Below are 18,438 nucleotides of genomic sequence, written 5' to 3' on the forward strand. Positions count from 1 at the left end.
GGGGACGTTGGGAGGCGCAAGCCGACTTTTGTGTCGGAAGCTTTGTCTGGTGGCAAGGAAAGGCATTCTGAAATGTTGGACTTCTGACGCTCCTCCTGGGTTTTGGCTTTGGAGAGCTGATGTGCACCAACTGGCCTGTTGGGAAGCCAGAGATGCGAAAGGGTCTCGGAAGAGGGGGCAGCACTTTCTGAAAGTCTGGGATCTGTATATTTGGCAGTTGCACCCTAAGGGTCGCAGTCTTCTTCTGAATGATTTGTGAGAGGTGTGAGGAGGGCAGAGAGGTTTGGGGGGTGGGGAAGGGAGGCTAGGGTGTCTAAGAGGCATGGTGGGCTAGTGTGGGTTATGATAGGGGTGGGTTTGTTTTTTTTTCCCCCAGTTCTGAGGGGTGGTCTGTGGGTTGGGAATAGAAGGATTGGAGGTATGGGGGTGGGTGGTTTTGCGGAAGGGGGAGCGGGGGGAGTTGGGGATTGGGGGGTTGGTATGGGGCCTGTTCTCCTTGTGCGTGAGAATTGTTAGTGTGCAGCTTACTTGTTTGTTTGTTTTTTTGGGGGGTTGGGTTCTGACGGTTCTGTGGGTCCTGGGCTAATCCTTCCTGATGGATTGCTTTGAGGGGGATTGTGGGGAGGGGTCGGGGAGTTCTGGGGATATTGTTAGTGTTGTTCTTTCTGTATCTATTTTTGCCTTGAGAATTTTCAATAAAAACTGTTTCAACACTAAAAAATAATAATAAAATACATGGAAATTAGTTTTCAAAGTGTTTAACAAATAGAAAAGTTTTCAAAGATTTATGAAAAGATTGAAAGGAACTAAGACACCTCAAAATCAAAGGAAGATCATTCCATAATTGGGAGAATTTAAAAGTCAAAGAGAGGCTGAAATTCTTGATTCCTTTAATTCCTTTCTTGGAAGGGAGGGAAAGTTTAAATTGTTGAGTATACATTTAAACTGAATTCTGAGATAAACTGAGAGCCAATGAAGGCTCAAAAGCAAGGGAGTCACATGGTCGAATTTGCTTTTTCCATAAATCTGCTCCACAGCGATATTCTGAATCAATTGTAGTCTTTGAGGACAGAACTTTGTGATGCCAAGATTAATAGCATTACAATAATCTAGCTGAGAAAGTACAATTGATTGGACCAGAAAAGTGACGTTGATGAAAAAGAGATCTAACCTTCCTCAGCATTTGTAAGTTAAAAAAACATTTCTTAACCAGAGAGTTTATCTGATCCTTAAAGATAAGGGAAGAGTCAAAGTATTCCCAAAATCTTGGAGGAGAACTCAGTTTGTAAGGAGGCTCCAGAGTCTAAAAGTACAGTGGGAGGGAGATAATCCAGTTTTGAGCCTAACCACAAAAGTTTAGTTTTGGCTGCATTTAGCTTCATTTGGACAGACATAGCCCTGACTTGAAGTTTGCGAATACAATGGTTTATTTTAAAAATTAAATTGGTAATATTTAAATCAATCTCAATCAATATAAAGATATCATCCGTATAGGTAAAGAGTGTTTCCCAAGCTGACAACTTATATTTGTTCAAAGTAGTCATATAAAGATTGAACAAAATTGGGGAACGCGGAGAGCCCTGGGGAACCCCGCAAGGAGGCTGCGAGGAGTTAGAAATATTGCCATCAATATTGACTGAATAAGAGCGAGACAATAAAAATTTAGAGAACCAAACAAGGACAAGTTGATTAAGTCCGATATCTGCAGACAAATCGAACTGGTGCAAAATTGAGCATTTATTTTGTAGTCGGAATGGCTTGAAATGTCAGGCTTGAAAATTCCACACTTTTCATTGACACGGTTCAATCAATGATCTGAAACAATGGCAAAACATAGCATTATTTGCAAAATAAAATAACACTCTTTTCAGCTACAGTGACAAAATGGCACTCAGAAATTAGGAAGTTGGTTGGGCTGAGAACTTTTCATCAGCCCCTCATACGCTGACTTTCTTATGAATCCATTTTTAGCTGAAACTTAAGATTCAAAAGTATATATTTTAAGTATTGCACAACACTGGCAAAGACAGTAAATGAGTGAAGAGATTAGGAGTTATGAGTGGGATTGCAATTTGAGTGGGTGGATGTGGGGGTTATGAGCAGGTGAGTGAGCCAACAGATGTGTCACTAGAGTCAGGGGGGCTAAGTGGGGAGTGTTGAGAAGCAGAAGGGCTGACTAAGTGAATGGATAGGGGATAAGGGCTTGTAAGTGCAGGGAAAACAGAAAGAGCAGTGTCAGGAATTAAGTGAATAGAGGTGACTAGCAAGTTAGGGTTATGAGTACAGGGAATGGGGGAAAACATCCTTCCCTTTCCCTCTTTACTATAGCAAATCTTTAATATTTTTGTGATAGGTTATATTGGCTTGAATACGAAACCCAGAAGGGTATTATTCATTGCTATTCTCTAACCACACAAATATCCAAGTAAGTTCTGTTATTTTCTTTTCCAGTGATAGCCTATCAAAGATTACCGTATTCATTTTTTCCAGCTTGGTGATATCTAAATATACAAAATGTTGTACCTATAAATTTATCAGGTTTTTAAAACATTTTCTTTCTTCAGACATGAGTCTCTACTTAAAGATGAACTTCAGAAATGGAAGGAAAAGGCAATGAAATATTCCCAACCTCTTCAAACAGAAGTTCTACATAAGCGTCTTCCGATGTCTCCCAAAAAGACTGAGATTTCAGTAATAAATAGTGAATGCACATCTTCACATTTAAAAACACTGTCGTCCCAAGAAACTTCAATTCTAGATTCTCCCAAAAATAAAGTATCTGATTTAGGAACATCTTTACACATTAGTCATCCAATACAGTTTTTTGACAACTCCTGCTTTGCAACATTGCCAGGTATGTACCTACTACTATGACTATTTATTTCAATACCCACATTCAATTTCAACATAATAGAATAGCAGTTTCCAAGTTTATTGAAAATTTACTATCCTGCCCATCGTACAAAGATAGCTAGGTGACTCGCAATCTAAATATTGAAATGGAAAGTAAAGGGGAGTAGAGGTGACAAAAGAAAATAGGGGGAGAGCTACAATAATACAGCATAGCAAAAAATGACACATAATGGCATGAATACTGTCTCTTCAGGTTTGCCCCGAACAGGTGGCAGTTAGGCGGAGGTATCCGCAAATAGAAAAGTTTTGAGGCCTGATTTAAAATTTGGTTTGGATGTCTGTTCACGAAGCTGTTGAGGTAATTGGTTCCAGCGTTAAGGTCTTTGAACCAAAAAATTGCCTGCCTAGTATGTTTTTAAAAAATTTCATGGAACAAGGTTGTCATTAGATGATATTGAGGGCATTCTAAACATATAGGTGGGGGGCAGTTATCAGTCTTGTAGATTTTCAAAGCTGTCTCCTCATGCTATAATCTTCATTGATCAATGAAGAATATTTTAGCCTAATGATCTGTGGAGAAAATTTTGAAAGACTACAAAACTCTGATGATATATAATGCCCTCAAGTGCTACTTATCAGGTTGAAATTGAATGTGGGTATAGGCACTAGTCAGTAAAAAGTTTACATTGACACCATTCTGAGTTTTTGATTTTGCCAGTGTAATTACCGTACTTATTTCTATAAACACATGCCGTCTTGATTTGTATCTTTATCTCTACCTTTCTTATCTGAATATGTTCTATGGAGTTCCTTTCTGTTTTTAATTGTTACATTGTAAACCGCTTAGGTCAGTAAAATGCAGGAGCGGTATAACAAATTTTCAGTAAACATAAACATCTCAGTATGGTTTTGTGGAAAAGTAGCAGAAAAGCAATATCAAACCGTATCTTAATGTCTAGATGCTACATAGCACGAATCACTAGCATCTAGACTTATCGGGGTGGGTCAGTAGAGTGGGCAGACTTGATGGGCTATAGCCCTTTTCTGCCGTCATCTTTCTATGTTTCTATCATAATTTTATCAAAAGGTAATAATTTAAACAAGATTCTAAATGTGTAATGCAAACTTGATATTTCATAAACCTGCATCCTTATTCTGATAAAAATAGATTATCCTTCTACTCAACCATGACCAGATATTCCAGTTTAAGTATATAGGTCTTTTGCCTGATAGCACCAAGTTTGTTTTCCTCTATTTACTAGCATGGAGGAGCAGCCTAAGGATTAGAGCAGGGAATTCAGCTCCTTGTGATCTTGGACAAGGCACTTAACCAGCATATTTTATTTAGCAAAAAAAGTGCCAGTACTCAAATTCCAAACCATTCTTCAGGATTGGGTAATCACTGAAGGACCTGCCCCACAATAGCAAGGTATCCTGCATCCAACCACAGAATCTATGAAAAGGCAGCACTGGGTATGCAAAACCTGAGCTCATTCATTAATACTTAGGCACCACGAGTCAGTTTTATTGGGCACTGGAAACTGTACCCCCTGAAAAAAAATTGTGTGTTTAATCTTCTACTGCCACAAGTACAAACATATCTTGTGAGCACTTCAGAAAAAGACATCACCTAATGTAGCTTAAGGCAGTGTTTTTCAACCTTTTTACACCTATGGACCGGCAGAAATAAAAGAATTATTCTGTGGACCGGCATCGGTCCGTGGACCGGCAGTTGAAGAACACTGGGCTAAGTCGTGGGCCAGACCCCGCCCATCTCTACCCAATCTCAACCCCAGTCCCCGCCCCATAATAGTACTAATTGCACCTTGCATGTCCTGTGCCTCATCTGGAAGCCTTCCCTCTGACGTTGCAACGTCAGAGAGAAGGCTTCCGGTTCAGGCGCAGAATGCCCGAAGGAGCCACTGCCTGTAGCTTTGTGCACTGAATCAGTTAGGAAGAGGGAGCTGGCTCAAAGATAACACCGTATCGATCGCACCGTGGACTGGCGGTTGAAGAACACTGTTTTGGGCCTGATGCATGTGCTGGCCCTGTGGACCGGCAGGAAATTTCTATGGACCGGCACTGGTCCATGGACCGGTGGTTGAAGAACACTGGCTTAAGGTATAAGCTACATTCAACTACAGCTGGAAAAAGGTGTGAGCTAAATTCAAAATTGCTTCCCTTATGTTACAGGCACCATGGTGGGAAAACAAAATGTAAGCTATTGACTTTTCTGGTTTCCCAAGCAGCATTCAAATTTTTTTTTTTTGGGGGGGGAGGGAGGTTGGATTGCTTATGATAGTACTGCTTTAAAAGAATTAATTGGGGAGGGCAGAATATTAGATGTTTGTAGTGAATGATAATTATCAAAAAAAGTTTTCCCTGATGCAAGAACCTGGGATTTCAGGATCAAAAAAGATTTTCTACATACCTGAATAGTGTGGGATACAACTGGGAAAATTTGTATCTTTGTCCAGCTATGAAGATATCTTCAATACTACTATTTTCTTTATCACAGGAGAAAATAAGGAGGGTTGCCCTTGTTGAAATTACATCCACCAAACTCTAATCAGAAACTAAAACTGATTTATACTGCCATTATACCTCTGGACAGTTAGGCCCTGATTCTACAAAGTGCGTCCCGATTTTAGGCAGCTGTAGGCATCCTACAGCTGTCTAATCAGCCAATCGGGATGCACGTTTTTTTAAAAAATGCTCCCCAGGCAGGCCGCCTATATTGAAGGCACCTCCGGGAGCCTAGGGAGGCCCACAAGACACCTAAGCTCGCCTAAGGGCCTTAGGCGAACCTAGGTGGCCCTAGGCGTCTCCCTAGTAGAGGAAAAGATGCTTAAAATGTAGGCCAGCAAAATGCTGGTCTACATTGTAAGTAGACGCGGCCGCTATACTGATCGCGGCAAGGGATCTCCCTGCTGCAATAAGTATAGCGGCCGCCTGTCCCATCGCCGGCAGGAGGATGCCCAACTCCTCCTGTTAGAACCCCGAACCCCCCTCCCCCCCAAACTGGTAATCGCTGACAAGAGGATGCCCAACTCCTCCTGTCGGAACCCCGGACCTCCCCAAACTGGTAATCGCCGACAGGAGGATGCCCATCTCCTCCTGTCGGAACCCCCCTCCCCCCACGCCCCCAAACTGGTAATCGCCGGCAGGAGGATGCCCAACTCCTCCTGCCAGAATCCCCCAGAACCCCCCCATCTCATAATCGCCGGTAGGAGGATGCCCAACTCCTCCTGCCGGAAAGCCCGACAAACCCCCCCCCAACTAATCTCCCTCACCCAACTAACCTTTAAATGTTGGTCGGCTGGACGGGTGTTGCTGCCGTCCAGCCAACAGGCCCGCCTCGTGGAAATGAGATGGTCCGCCCCTTCCCGGCCCATCCCCGCTAAATCTAAGGCCTGATTGGCCCAGGCTCTAGAAGCCTGGACCAATCAGGCCTTAGGCATAGCGGGGATGGGCCGGGAAGGGGCGGGCCCGTCTCATTTCCACGAGGTGGGCCTGTCGGCTGGACGGCAGCAACACCCGTCCAGCCGACCACATTTAAAGGTTAGTTGGGCCCAATATTACTCACTGGGAAATGCAATTGAAAATTGTTCTTAGACTTTACATTCCACCGGAACGTGCAGCCCAGATGGAGATTACTGCGTCGCATTCTTGCCCGAAATGCAATCAGGCTCACGCATCTTTGAGTCACATGTTTTGGGCGTGCCCCGCAATCCAACAGTTTTGGAGACATCTTGGCCTATATACCACATCGCTTTGGGGAAGGCGATGGCTTCCGCAACCGAGGGCGTTATTTGGATTTTATAATATAGCCTCGCCCAAACCCAGGGGAATGTCAGCATTTATCTCCAGAGCCCTTTTGATGGGAAAAAAAGCCATCCTCACCAACTGGCTCTCCCGTGATCCCCCGTCATATGCACAATGGAGATCCTTAATGATAGTGCACGCAACACTGGAGAGACGCATAGTGGGAGACTTGACTCTTGGCCCGGGTCGCAAATTTTGTCAGGTGTGGGAGCACATCTGGCAGGACCTCACACTTCGTGCTCGCAGTAGACTTTTGAATCTTTAAGATTTTATTCCCACTTTCAGCTGTTGGACCGGCCATGGATTCTTGGGGAGGGAGGGGGATGGGAGGGGAACTGATTATATTGTTGAAAATGTTATTTCCTGAATGGTACTACTGTTTGTATTTGCTTCTTACTGCTGGAATAATAAAAATCATTTAAACATGAGTAATAACAGCTCTTCTCCTTCCATCAGCATTCATCCACTGGGACAGATAGGAAAACCTAGAAGACCTGATTACTATTCAATGTAAACTGCTTAGGATATAAGCGGTACATAAATAATACACAGTTGAGTCACATTATTATGACCACCTGCAAATATCCAGAATAACTGCTTCTGGCAACATGGGTAGCAGCCAGACGCTGTGGGAGTGACTCATTATGATGCTCGATGGTTGCTAGAGGTATTGGAGCCATGTAGACTGCAGTGCATCTAAAAGTTGTTGATGGGTGCATAGTGGTGGATCCAGTCATCGAACATGTCAATCAAAGTGGTTCCAAATGTGCTCGATTTGGATTAAAGGGAATTCTGAGGCCAGGGAAGTAGCTGGAAGTCTTGGGTCCTGTTCTGTGAACCACTTGCAAAACAATTCTGGTGATATGTTGCATTGTGCCGAAGAGAGAGGAGAGAAGGGAAGCAGGAAGCAGAGGAGACAGGCAGCGTTGGTGCCGGGCACCGAAGCAAGCAGGAGGAGGAAGACAGTAGGCTCGGGGTAGCGGCGAGAGTTCGCTCCGCCCCCCCCAAGCGTCACAGGCAGCGCCGGACTCCCCCTTGAAAAGGGGAGGAGCCAGCGCGGCACACGCGGTGCCGAAGAGAGAGGAGAGAAGGGAAGCAGGAAGCAGAGGAGACAGGCAGCGTTGGTGCCGGGCACCGAAGCAAGCAGGAGGAGGAAGACAGTAGGCTCGGGGTAGCGGCGAGAGTTCGCTCCGCCCCCCCCAAGCGTCACAGGCAGCGCCGGACTCCCCCTTGAAAAGGGGAGGAGCCAGCGCGGCACACGCGGTGCCGAAGAGAGAGGAGAGAAGGGAAGCAGGAAGCAGAGGAGACAGGCAGCGTTGGTGCCGGGCACCGAAGCAAGCAGGAGGAGGAAGACAGTAGGCTCGGGGTAGCGGCGAGAGTTCGCTCCGCCCCCCCCAAGCGTCACAGGCAGCGCCGGACTCCCCCTTGAAAAGGGGAGGAGCCAGCGCGGCACACGCGGTGCCGAAGAGAGAGGAGAGAAGGGAAGCAGGAAGCAGAGGAGACAGGCAGCGTTGGTGCCGGGCACCGAAGCAAGCAGGAGGAGGAAGACAGTAGGCTCGGGGTAGCGGCGAGAGTTCGCTCCGCCCCCCCCAAGCGTCACAGGCAGCGCCGGACTCCCCCTTGAAAAGGGGAGGAGCCAACGGCGCCCAGCCGTTCGGCGCGCCTTTGCGAAGGGCCTTGCAAGGGACGAGCGCTACTCTCAAGAACACCAGAGGAGAACAGACCGGTAAGGAACCGACAACCACAGAAGGTAAGGAAGAGACAGACACAAAAGAAACCAACCCGCACATACAATCAAGGTGAGGTAGAGCAGAGACAGCACACACGAGAGAGACAACAAGGCAAGCAACACAAGGAAGCAGCAGGCAAGGGACACAAGCACACAAAGGCACAGGCACTGTAACACAAACAGACTCACTCAAATAGGAAGCTTGCAGTCAGGAAGTCAGAAGGTAAGGGGGAGGTAGGATCAGTAGGAAAAAGAGCAGCAGTAGGTCACAACAAATCACTCAGACAACCCACGAGTGAAGCACGAAATGGAAGCCCAAGGAAGTCAGAAGATGAGCTTTCCTGTCTTCTGCATCGACTGCAATATGTATGACTACCTCCCTTCGGGGATCCAGGCATACATTTGCGATCGATGCATGGAGATGGATAGCTTGAAATGTCAGGTAAGACTATTGGAGGGAACAGTGATGGAACTCGAAGACAGAATCCGAGCACAAGGGAAGATTCTAGTGGAGTACAGCCCAAACGACGAGGTCAAGGATCTAGAAACGTTCATAGAGGAAGCCCATCAGCACCACGTAGAGATCCCAGGGCTGGAAAACTGTACTCAGGAAACACATGTGAGGAGAGAAGACATCCATGCAAACACAGAAGAAAACGAAGACGAGATAGGAGACAACCGCACAACAGGAGGAATAGTGAGAGCACAGGAAGATGTCCCCCCACCCAAAGAACAGGAAACAATTTCAAGAGTATCATTGGAGGAAGATGACTGGCCCTACTCCAAGGACGTGGACCTACGCCCCCCAAGGAACTCCCGAATAAAGAAGATGGGGATCATCGTAGGCGACTCCATTATACGACACGTGGACAGCCACACCGCAGGAGGAAGAGAGGACAGAGTCGTCACCTGTCTGCCTGGAGCAAGAGTAAAGGATGTGACCAGCAGGATCTCCAGGATCATAGATGGCGCACGGGGAGTGGACACCGCTGTGCTTATCCACGTGGGAACAAATGATGTGAGCGGGCGGAAGTATGACAGGGAAGAGATGAAGGGCCAGCTCCGCTCACTCGGAAGACAATTGAAGATCAGGGAGGTGAAGGTGGCCTTCTCTGAAATCCTCCCTGTACCAAGAGCAGATGGAAAGAGACAAGGGGAATTGCAAGTGATCAACGCCTGGATGAGACGATGGTGCGAAGACGAAGGCTTCGACTTCGTGCGCAACTGGACGGCGTTCTGGGGAAAAAGCAAGTACTACAGAAGGGATGGACTACACCTCAACAAGGAAGGAGCAAGAGTTTTGGCAGGCAACATGAAGAAAGCAATAGAGAAGGCTTTAAACTGAAGGACAGGGGAAAGCCGACAGTCGACAACCGGTCGATGGCACGGACAACAGGATGCCCCGACGTAGGAACAAAGGACCACTACTCATACACAAGAGAGGTCGACCTCACAGCCAACAAAGGAGAACAAGCAGGAAAGGACAACTCAGACACAGGAGGGGATGACCACACAGCAAACATGGGAGATAACACAGGAGCAGTAAAGGATACCGTAAATGAAACTGTAAGGACAGCCAAGAGTAGAAGGTCCAAAAAGGTAACACGAAGGGAACTTAGATGTATGTATACAAATGCTAGAAGTCTAGGAAACAAAATGGGAGAACTAGAGACGATAGCAAGACATGAGAACATGGATATCATTGGCATAACAGAAACATGGTGGAATGAAGAAAACAAATGGGACACAGTACTACAGGGATACAAACTATATAGAAGAGATCGAGAAGGGCAGAAAGGTGGAGGTATTGCCCTATATGTTAAGGAAGAAATAGATTCTGTTGGAATGAGTACAACAGACAGGAAAGAGAAGCTGGAGTCCCTCTGGATCAAAATTCCTGGTCGCAATGGCGCAGATATAAAAATTGGCCTTTACTATCGTCCCCCAGGACAGGCGGAAGTCACTGACTCAGAAATGATGGAGGAAATCAAACAAGTATGCAAGACAGGCAATGTAGTTATATTGGGAGACTTCAATTTCCCAGGAATAGACTGGAAACTAGGAGCCTCCAACTGCGGCAAGGAGGCCAAGTTCCTGGAGGTGCTAGGGGATTGCTTCCTGGAGCAAATGGTAAAAGAGCCGACAAGAGGCGACGCCACCTTGGACTTGGTCCTAAATGGTCTCACTGGACCGATAACAGAAGTAGAAGTCATGGTTCCACTGGGAACGAGTGATCACAATGTAATCAACTTTAAACTTGACATCGGGAAAGGGAAACATGTCAAAACCTTAACCACCACCTTAAACTTTAAAAAGGGTAAATACGATTGCATGAGAGCCATGGTAACAAAACGACTCGAGAAGATGGTGGACAAACTTGAAACAGTAGATCAGGCATGGTGCCTATTGAAAAATACTATTGCAGAAGCACAAGATCTCTACATTCCGAGGATTTCCAAAGATCGGAGAACTAAAGGCAAAAGAGAACCGGCATGGCTTACCATACAGGTGAAGGAAGCCATAAAGGTAAAGAAGGACTCTTTCAAAAAATGGAAATGCACGAAGACAACCGAAGCCTGGAACAAACATAAAGATGAACAGAAGAAATGTCACAAGGCGGTGAGGGAAGCAAAACAGGACTATGAGGAAAAAATAGCCCGGGAGGCCAAAAACTTCAAGCCCTTCTTTAGATACGTGAAAGGGAAAAAACCTGCAAAAGAGGCAGTGGGACCCCTGGACGACAAGGGAAGAAAAGGGTACATCAAGGAAGATAAACAAATCGCAGACAAACTAAATTCCTTCTTTGCGTCCGTTTTTACGAAGGAGGACACCTCAACAATACCTGAAGCGGAGAAAGTGTTTGCAGGAGAAATAGAAGACAGCCTCACCACAGTTGAAGTGGACTTAGCCCAGATATACTATCAGATCGACAAACTTAAAAGTGACAAATCACCTGGACCGGATGAAATTCACCCGAGAGTCTTGAAGGAATTGAAGATTGAAATTGGAGAGTTATTGCAAAAACTTGCAAACCTGTCAATCAGAACTGGTCAGATACCAGACGACTGGAGGAAAGCGAACGTCACGCCAATTTTCAAAAAAGGATCGAGAGGAGAACCGGGCAACTATAGACCTGTGAGTCTTACGTCTGTCCCCGGCAAGATGATTGAATCACTGATCAAGGATAGCATAGTTCAGCACTTGGACACACACGACTTGATGAAACCCAGTCAACATGGATTCAGGAAAGGGAAATCGTGTCTGACGAATTTACTCCAATTCTTTGAGACCGTGAACGAGCAAATTGATAGTGGAAAGCCGGTGGACATAATATACTTGGACTTCCAGAAAGCATTTGACAAAGTTCCACACGAAAGACTTCTCAGGAAGCTACAAAGCCATGGCATAGAGGGAGATATACAAAGATGGATAGGCAAATGGCTGGAAAACCGAAAGCAGAGAGTGGGCATAAATGGGAAGTTCTCCGACTGGGAGAGAGTGACTAGTGGTGTGCCCCAGGGCTCGGTACTTGGGCCGATCCTTTTTAATATTTATATCAATGACCTGGAAAACGGAACATCCAGTGAGATCATCAAGTTTGCAGACGACACAAAACTCTGCCGGGCAATCAGATCGCAGGAGGACAGTGAGGAACTCCAGAGCGATTTGTGTCGGTTAGAAAAATGGGCGGAGAAATGGCAGATGAAGTTCAACGTGGAGAAATGCAAGGTAATGCATTTAGGCAGTAAAAATAAGGAATACGAGTACAGAATGTCAGGTGCAACTCTGGGGAAAAGTGAACAAGAAAGAGATCTGGGTGTACTGATAGATAGGACCCTGAAGCCGTCGGCACAATGCGTGGCAGCGGCAAATAAGGCAAATAGAATGTTGGGCATGATAAAGAAAGGAATCTCGAGTAGATCGGAGAAAGTTATAATGCCGCTTTATAGGGCAATGGTCAGACCCCACTTGGAATACTGCGTCCAACATTGGTCTCCCTACCTAAAGAAGGATATAAAACTGCTGGAGAGGGTGCAGAGACGAGCAACTAAACTAGTGAAGGGTATGGAGAAACTGGAATATGAGGATCGACTTAAAACACTGGGATTGTTCTCCCTTGAGAAAAGGAGACTGCGTGGGGATATGATCGAGACCTTCAAAATACTGAAAGGAATTGACAAAATAGAGCAGAGAAGATTATTTACAATGTCCAATTTGACACGGACAAGAGGACATGAAATGAAGCTAAGGGGGGGCAAGTTCAGGACCAATGTCAGGAAGTTCTGCTTCACACAGAGAGTGGTTGACATCTGGAATACTCTCCCAGGGGAGATTATTGCGGAATCGACAGTCCTAGGTTTCAAAAGCAAACTAGATGCATATCTCCTTGAGATAGGCATATAAAGATATGGTTGGCTATAAAATAAGCCAGGTGAATACCTAGCAGGGCCTCCGCGTGTGCGGATCGCCGGACTTGATGGACCGAAGGTCTGATCCGGAGATGGCGCTTCTTATGTTCTTATGTCCTCTTGAAAGATCCCATCAGCCATAGGGAAGACCATCAACATTTATGGATGTACTTGATCGGCAATAATGGAGAGATACCCATATTGGTTGAGAGTGCCTACTAAAGGTATCAAGAGACCCAGACCATACCAAGAAAACATTTTCCAGACGTAACGCTGCCACCACTAGCTTGTTTAAGTCAAACAATGGTTGATAGCTGTTTGTTCTTGGCGGTTTCATGCCTAACAAGTTGAGACCATCCATTCAACAGAGCTCAAAACGTGACTCATCAGAGAAGGCAACTCTCTGCCAGTCAGTGCAAGTCCAATGTCAGTACTCCTGGACAAATTGCAGCTGTTTTTTGGGATGAACCCTTGTGAGTTTGTGTGCAGTCACCACTCATCTGCCCAAGAGCCCCATTCGCAACAGGGTTCATGTCAGTTGTTTTGGACACACATCTGGAAGCCCTCTGGTTTGTTTGGATGATAAGCTGTTCCATTGTAATGTGCCGATCAGTCTACACCAACTTGCGCAGCTGACGTTAACTTCTTGTTATGGCTTGTGCTGTCCCACAGCTACCACATCAGGATGTTGAAAAAGTTCCATTCATCTGCTCATGGTACACTTTAACCACAGCTGCCCATGAACAGTTCACAAACTCCGCCATTTCTGAAATGCTGCCATCCTTGGCCTGGTAGCCAATGATCATGCATTTCTCAATGCCTGATGAATCACGCTTTTTCCCTATGACAGCCACGGTTGCTATATTGGCAACTTGCTGACATCCCACCTTATTTACCCACAAAGTCTGCATGCAACACGCGTATTTGTTCATTGACTGTGCGTCCCTGACGTCATAGATAGGCGATAGTCGACATAATGCAACTTGACCTTATAATAATAATCTATCTTCACTTCTCCCCTTAGAATCCATTTCTACTTTTCTTATTTTTTGATAGTCTTTATTTAAAAATCACAAAGGATTTTGTAACTTCTCTGAGGACAAGTGAGTCAGTCATCCATACCAAGTGAGTGATGTCATCTTTCAGAAATGCAGAATGGGACTTTCTGCATGCATGCCACATGTCAGGTTGCCCCTTTATGAGCACCTACAAGACTGGCATGGACACTCAGTTTGGGTAAGGCGCTGGCGTCCTCTGCACCAGCCAGTGAACACTGAGTAATGAGCAGGTAGCAGGACCTTGCAGCAGATGAGGCCTGAATAAAATAGTTATAACAGAGCAGGCAGCAGGAAGTCCTGGATCAGGAGTTTGCATTGTATAGGTACAGCAAGCTGGTGAATAGATAGGTAACAGACTTCAAACTAACACTCTGCGGCAAATGAGTAACAGTTTTGTCACCAGCATTGAATATCCAGTTTCATTTTTGACTATGGCAACTTAACTGGTCAAGCCAGTATTCAATGCTAACCAGTTAAATGCTTAGCAGTTAGATAGGCCTGCTCTTTATGCTGCTATTTTAACTGCTAAATTTAGCTGGCTTGGTATTGAATATCCATGCCTAACCAATTGTACAGTATAGCTGGTTAGCTGCTAACCGCAGATATTCTATGGGAAATAACCAGTTATCTTCCACTAAATCAGTGGCATACCTGGCTGGGTGGGAACCCAGGGCGGAGCACCTTCTCCTCTGGCCTGGGCATGGCTGTCAGCTCTTCTTGTTCCCTGCCCCAGAACAGGAGGTTGATGTCAGAGGGGGTGAGGGTCAGTGCAGCCAACAACCACACACAGGCAGACCACAGGCCTGCGACCACCCCCACACCCCGCCCTTAGTACATAACTGTGCCGATTATCCGCAGTTAGGTGTTAAAACACTATTTAACCAGCCAGGAGCAGTTCCTGGTTAGTTATATAGTTTTGAATGTCAGCCACTAGGCTCATTTGGGTGCATATAACCATTTCAAGAAAGTATAAATATTGTGAAAGTTGCAAGATGTTTGTGGATGCCAATATCACTTTTTTTGGAACTGTCACTATTAATAATAATAATAACTTTATTCTTCTATACCGCCACAGTCAAATGACTTCTAGGCGGTTCACAACGAAGAAGGTTGGACAATCGGTGAATTACAGAATGCATGAAGTAGTGATATGGTTGTTGGAGACTACAATTGTTACTTACCAAAACTGTATAATAGCTTTACTTTACCAAATTGCTAAGCCTATTACTTGTCCTTTAAAACCAGTTCTGAAAAAATTGTATAGGATTTTTTTTATTTTTTTTTTTTACTATGTTGCAGTAGTTTTAATCATGTAGAATTAAATGGCTGTGTTTGGATATTATAAAATACCTGGGAAGGGGACAAGGAGAGTATTTAAACGGTGTAGAAATTTTTAAAATAAATTTTTTAAGAAACCACTTAGGACTGACTTAAGAGTTTTTCTAAACGTCTTCTGCTTTCATTTATAGATGCAGTTCCTTCGGAAAATATGCCAGATAGGGATCCTTTAAAGGATTGGTGGACTGTGCCAGACAAAAAGGATGGTGTACCTGAATGTAAACCGTCATGAATGGACATACTGACATTCTTGGATGTTTTCTTATAACATTTATATAACCACCTGCTCTACTTTGTCTTTTAATATATACTTATAATGTTCATGTTTTTACTTAATAAAGTTTAATATAGTTGTTTGGTATAACTGTGCTATGATTATACTGCAAAAGGAATCCTACTTGTCAGAGTTCATCTGAAATTTGTCAGATAACAAACAGTTTGTACTTCATTCCAGTTGATTACAATCTACATTTTGTTAACATGATTTAAAATAAATATATAACCACAATACCCTATGAGTTCAGTACTGGGTAGACTGGATGGATCATGCTGGTCTTTATTACATTAAATGAGTATTTATGGATTGCTAATATGCCTCAATCTTGTATCTTTTGAATGGTAGCATTTACACACACCACCCATAGATATGAGGCCAATGTAGAACTAGATTACCAAATTCAAACAAATGCTGTTTAAGCCTAGCACATAAAAAATCAACTTCTTACAATTGAAACTGATACAATTCTGTCCTGACTTGCTGTAGTTAGACTCCCACCTTTGGGGATAAAGTAGATTTATACAGACTTTCAACTTCCAGTAATGTTTGGCTATAAACGGAATAGTTTCCCCACCCTCCCACTCCCATCATCCTTTTTTTTACAGGCTCCCTATTTAATCAGAACCTCACAACCACTTTGAGAATATCCCACAAGATTTCATCACAAACCTCTCCTGTATCATGCTTTTGCAAAAAGGATGTTATAGTGGATCTGATCAGTGGTATAGTAAGAAAGGGAGGGCAGGGAGGCAGACTGTCCCAGGTACCCTCTTGGTTGGGGTGCCAGCGCCTCTCCTCTCTCTGCCTCCTCACTCCCGCATATCACATATCTCTTGAAATGTTCACCAGCACAAGCAGCATCTTCCACCTCCTGCTTACACTGGCCTCTGCCCCCTTCTGGCATCACTTCCTGGTCGCAGGCCAGGATATGACATCATAAGGGAGCAGAGGCCGGCAGGAGATTGAGAATGCTGCTCATGCCAGTGAACATTTCAAGAGGTGCATGGTGAGGGAATGCACTCAAACAACGAAGAAGAGTAGGAGGTGCAGAATGTGGTGTTACCAGGTGTCACCACCCTGGGGGACTCCCTCACTATGCCACTGGGTCTGATCTCCTCACCTATCTGAAGAGCTTTTAAAAGGGGCTTGTTCAGTTTCCAAAACCACCTACTCTGATCTCCTTCTAAAACTTAGCGTGAAATCCAAACTGGATAATGGTTGGAGGTCTGCATACTTTCTATTTCCAAGTCCCTTAGGTTTCCCCACAGGTTTCTATGAACCCATACACCCACCATCAGTCCTCCTGTATGTCTGGCTAGCATGTGAAAAAAAGATATAATTTGTATCCCATGAGAGATATTACATTAGTAACATATTCTGTTTTAACTTTACAGTGCTAGGTGGATTACAAAAGAGGTAAACTGAACATTACCAAGAGAAATACAGGGTTAGGTACTGATTACAGGATCAGACATAATTGAGGTACTGCATTAGTTTGTTTTGACAAATTTTATGAATAGCATGATTTTTATTTCTCTTTGGAGGGTTTAGTAATCAGGCGTTAGCAGTAAGTTGGAGAAGTGGTGGTCAAGTTTCGCTGCCTGAGTTGCTAGTAGGCCATCACACATGTTGCACAGTGTGCCTTTGATTGGGGGGTGGGGGTGAGTAAATGGAGTCTTGAGTTCTTAGCCTGGTTGAGTTGTTCCGGATGAAGCGATCGTTCAGGTAGGTAGGGGCAGCACTCTTTAGGGCTTTGATTAGTAGACAGTAAAATTTGAATAATAATTGTGCTTGCATTGGGAACCAGATGTGGTCATATTTGCTTAGTAAATAGATCAGTCTAAGCCAAGGTCTTCTATGACATCTCCCATATCCCCTCCCTCTTTTTGAATGATCTTACCTCTCATATGGGGTAACAATGAAGTCTCCACCTAGAACCACCACCACTCTCACAAAGACTTGCAAGTCTTTCCTAATTAAAGAGAAAAAATATGCTTGCTTAATGTTAGAACCTAATGATTGTGAGCACCCTCCCCTGACATCACCCTGAAAGGCCAAACACCGTCTTCCTGTATCATTAAGCATCCAGTCCACCTCAAAACCTAACTCCTCCTTAATAAGTATAGCAATTCTTCCAGTTTTTTGTTACCCTCCACTCTGATGCACTACAACTTTTTCAAACTGCTTGCTGTTAAGCAAATGTGACTCTTAGTCTTAAATGTTTCTCTTGCAAGAAACTTATGTCCCAGTGTCCGACCACAGCCTAGCCAATTCCAAAGTACAATGCTTCATTTACCCAGATTATTCAGCCCATTAATATTTCATGATCCTATAAGTATATTTTTTTCTTGTTGCCTCCTCCCCCCCAAAAAAAAACAACAACCACCCACTGCTGATCTTAGGGTTATCAGATTTTATGTATGAAAAATCCAGACCCATAGACCCTCCCCCTGGCACGCCCAGTTCCACCCATCCCCACCCTGTAACACCCATGCCCCAGCTTTGTCTCTAGCCCCACCCCCCTCAGCCTGCTCATCTCGGTCAGGAGGGCATCCGCACATGCATGGATGCAATGCGATGATGTCATGTGCGGATGCCCCTCCCAATGCGATCTTTTCAAAACCCGGACAAAGTGTCGGATTTTGAAAAGCCACCCAGGCATGTCTGGGTAAATCCGGACGTCAGATAACCCTACATACCATGATCAGCCAACCCCAAAGGAAATAATCTCCCATCCAGAAGGTTTATTCTCCCACCCCCATCCCATTCTCCCAACCCTGCATACAAGTCAGTAATCACTTTTAAGCCCAAAAGATGTGCACATTAAATCCAAACTACTATGAAAAACCTAGCACATTCAACAAAGTAAAAGGCATAATAGTTCAAGTAGCTGATTTGGCAGTTTTCTTGTCCTGCCTTACTACTGTTTGCCAGGCTGGCTTCCACTGC

At 44.7% G+C, this 18,438-nt stretch overlaps 1 protein-coding gene across 1 annotated transcript in view; it reads left to right on the top strand.

The window, feature by feature from the left end:
* CENPE (centromere protein E) overlaps positions 1-15,802 on the top strand; it is a 539,120-nt gene extending 523,318 nt beyond the window's left edge. Inside the window, exons 49-50 of the mRNA XM_033956806.1 lie at positions 2,565-2,854; positions 15,344-15,802. Coding sequence (XP_033812697.1) covers positions 2,565-2,854; positions 15,344-15,444 — 391 coding nt within the window. The 3' untranslated portion in view covers positions 15,445-15,802. The remainder of the gene's footprint in view (positions 1-2,564; positions 2,855-15,343) is intronic.
* The last annotated feature ends 2,636 nt before the right edge of the window (positions 15,803-18,438 follow it).

Source organism: Geotrypetes seraphini, chromosome 1, assembly GCF_902459505.1.
Source record: "Geotrypetes seraphini chromosome 1, aGeoSer1.1, whole genome shotgun sequence".
NCBI lineage: Eukaryota > Metazoa > Chordata > Amphibia > Gymnophiona > Dermophiidae > Geotrypetes > Geotrypetes seraphini.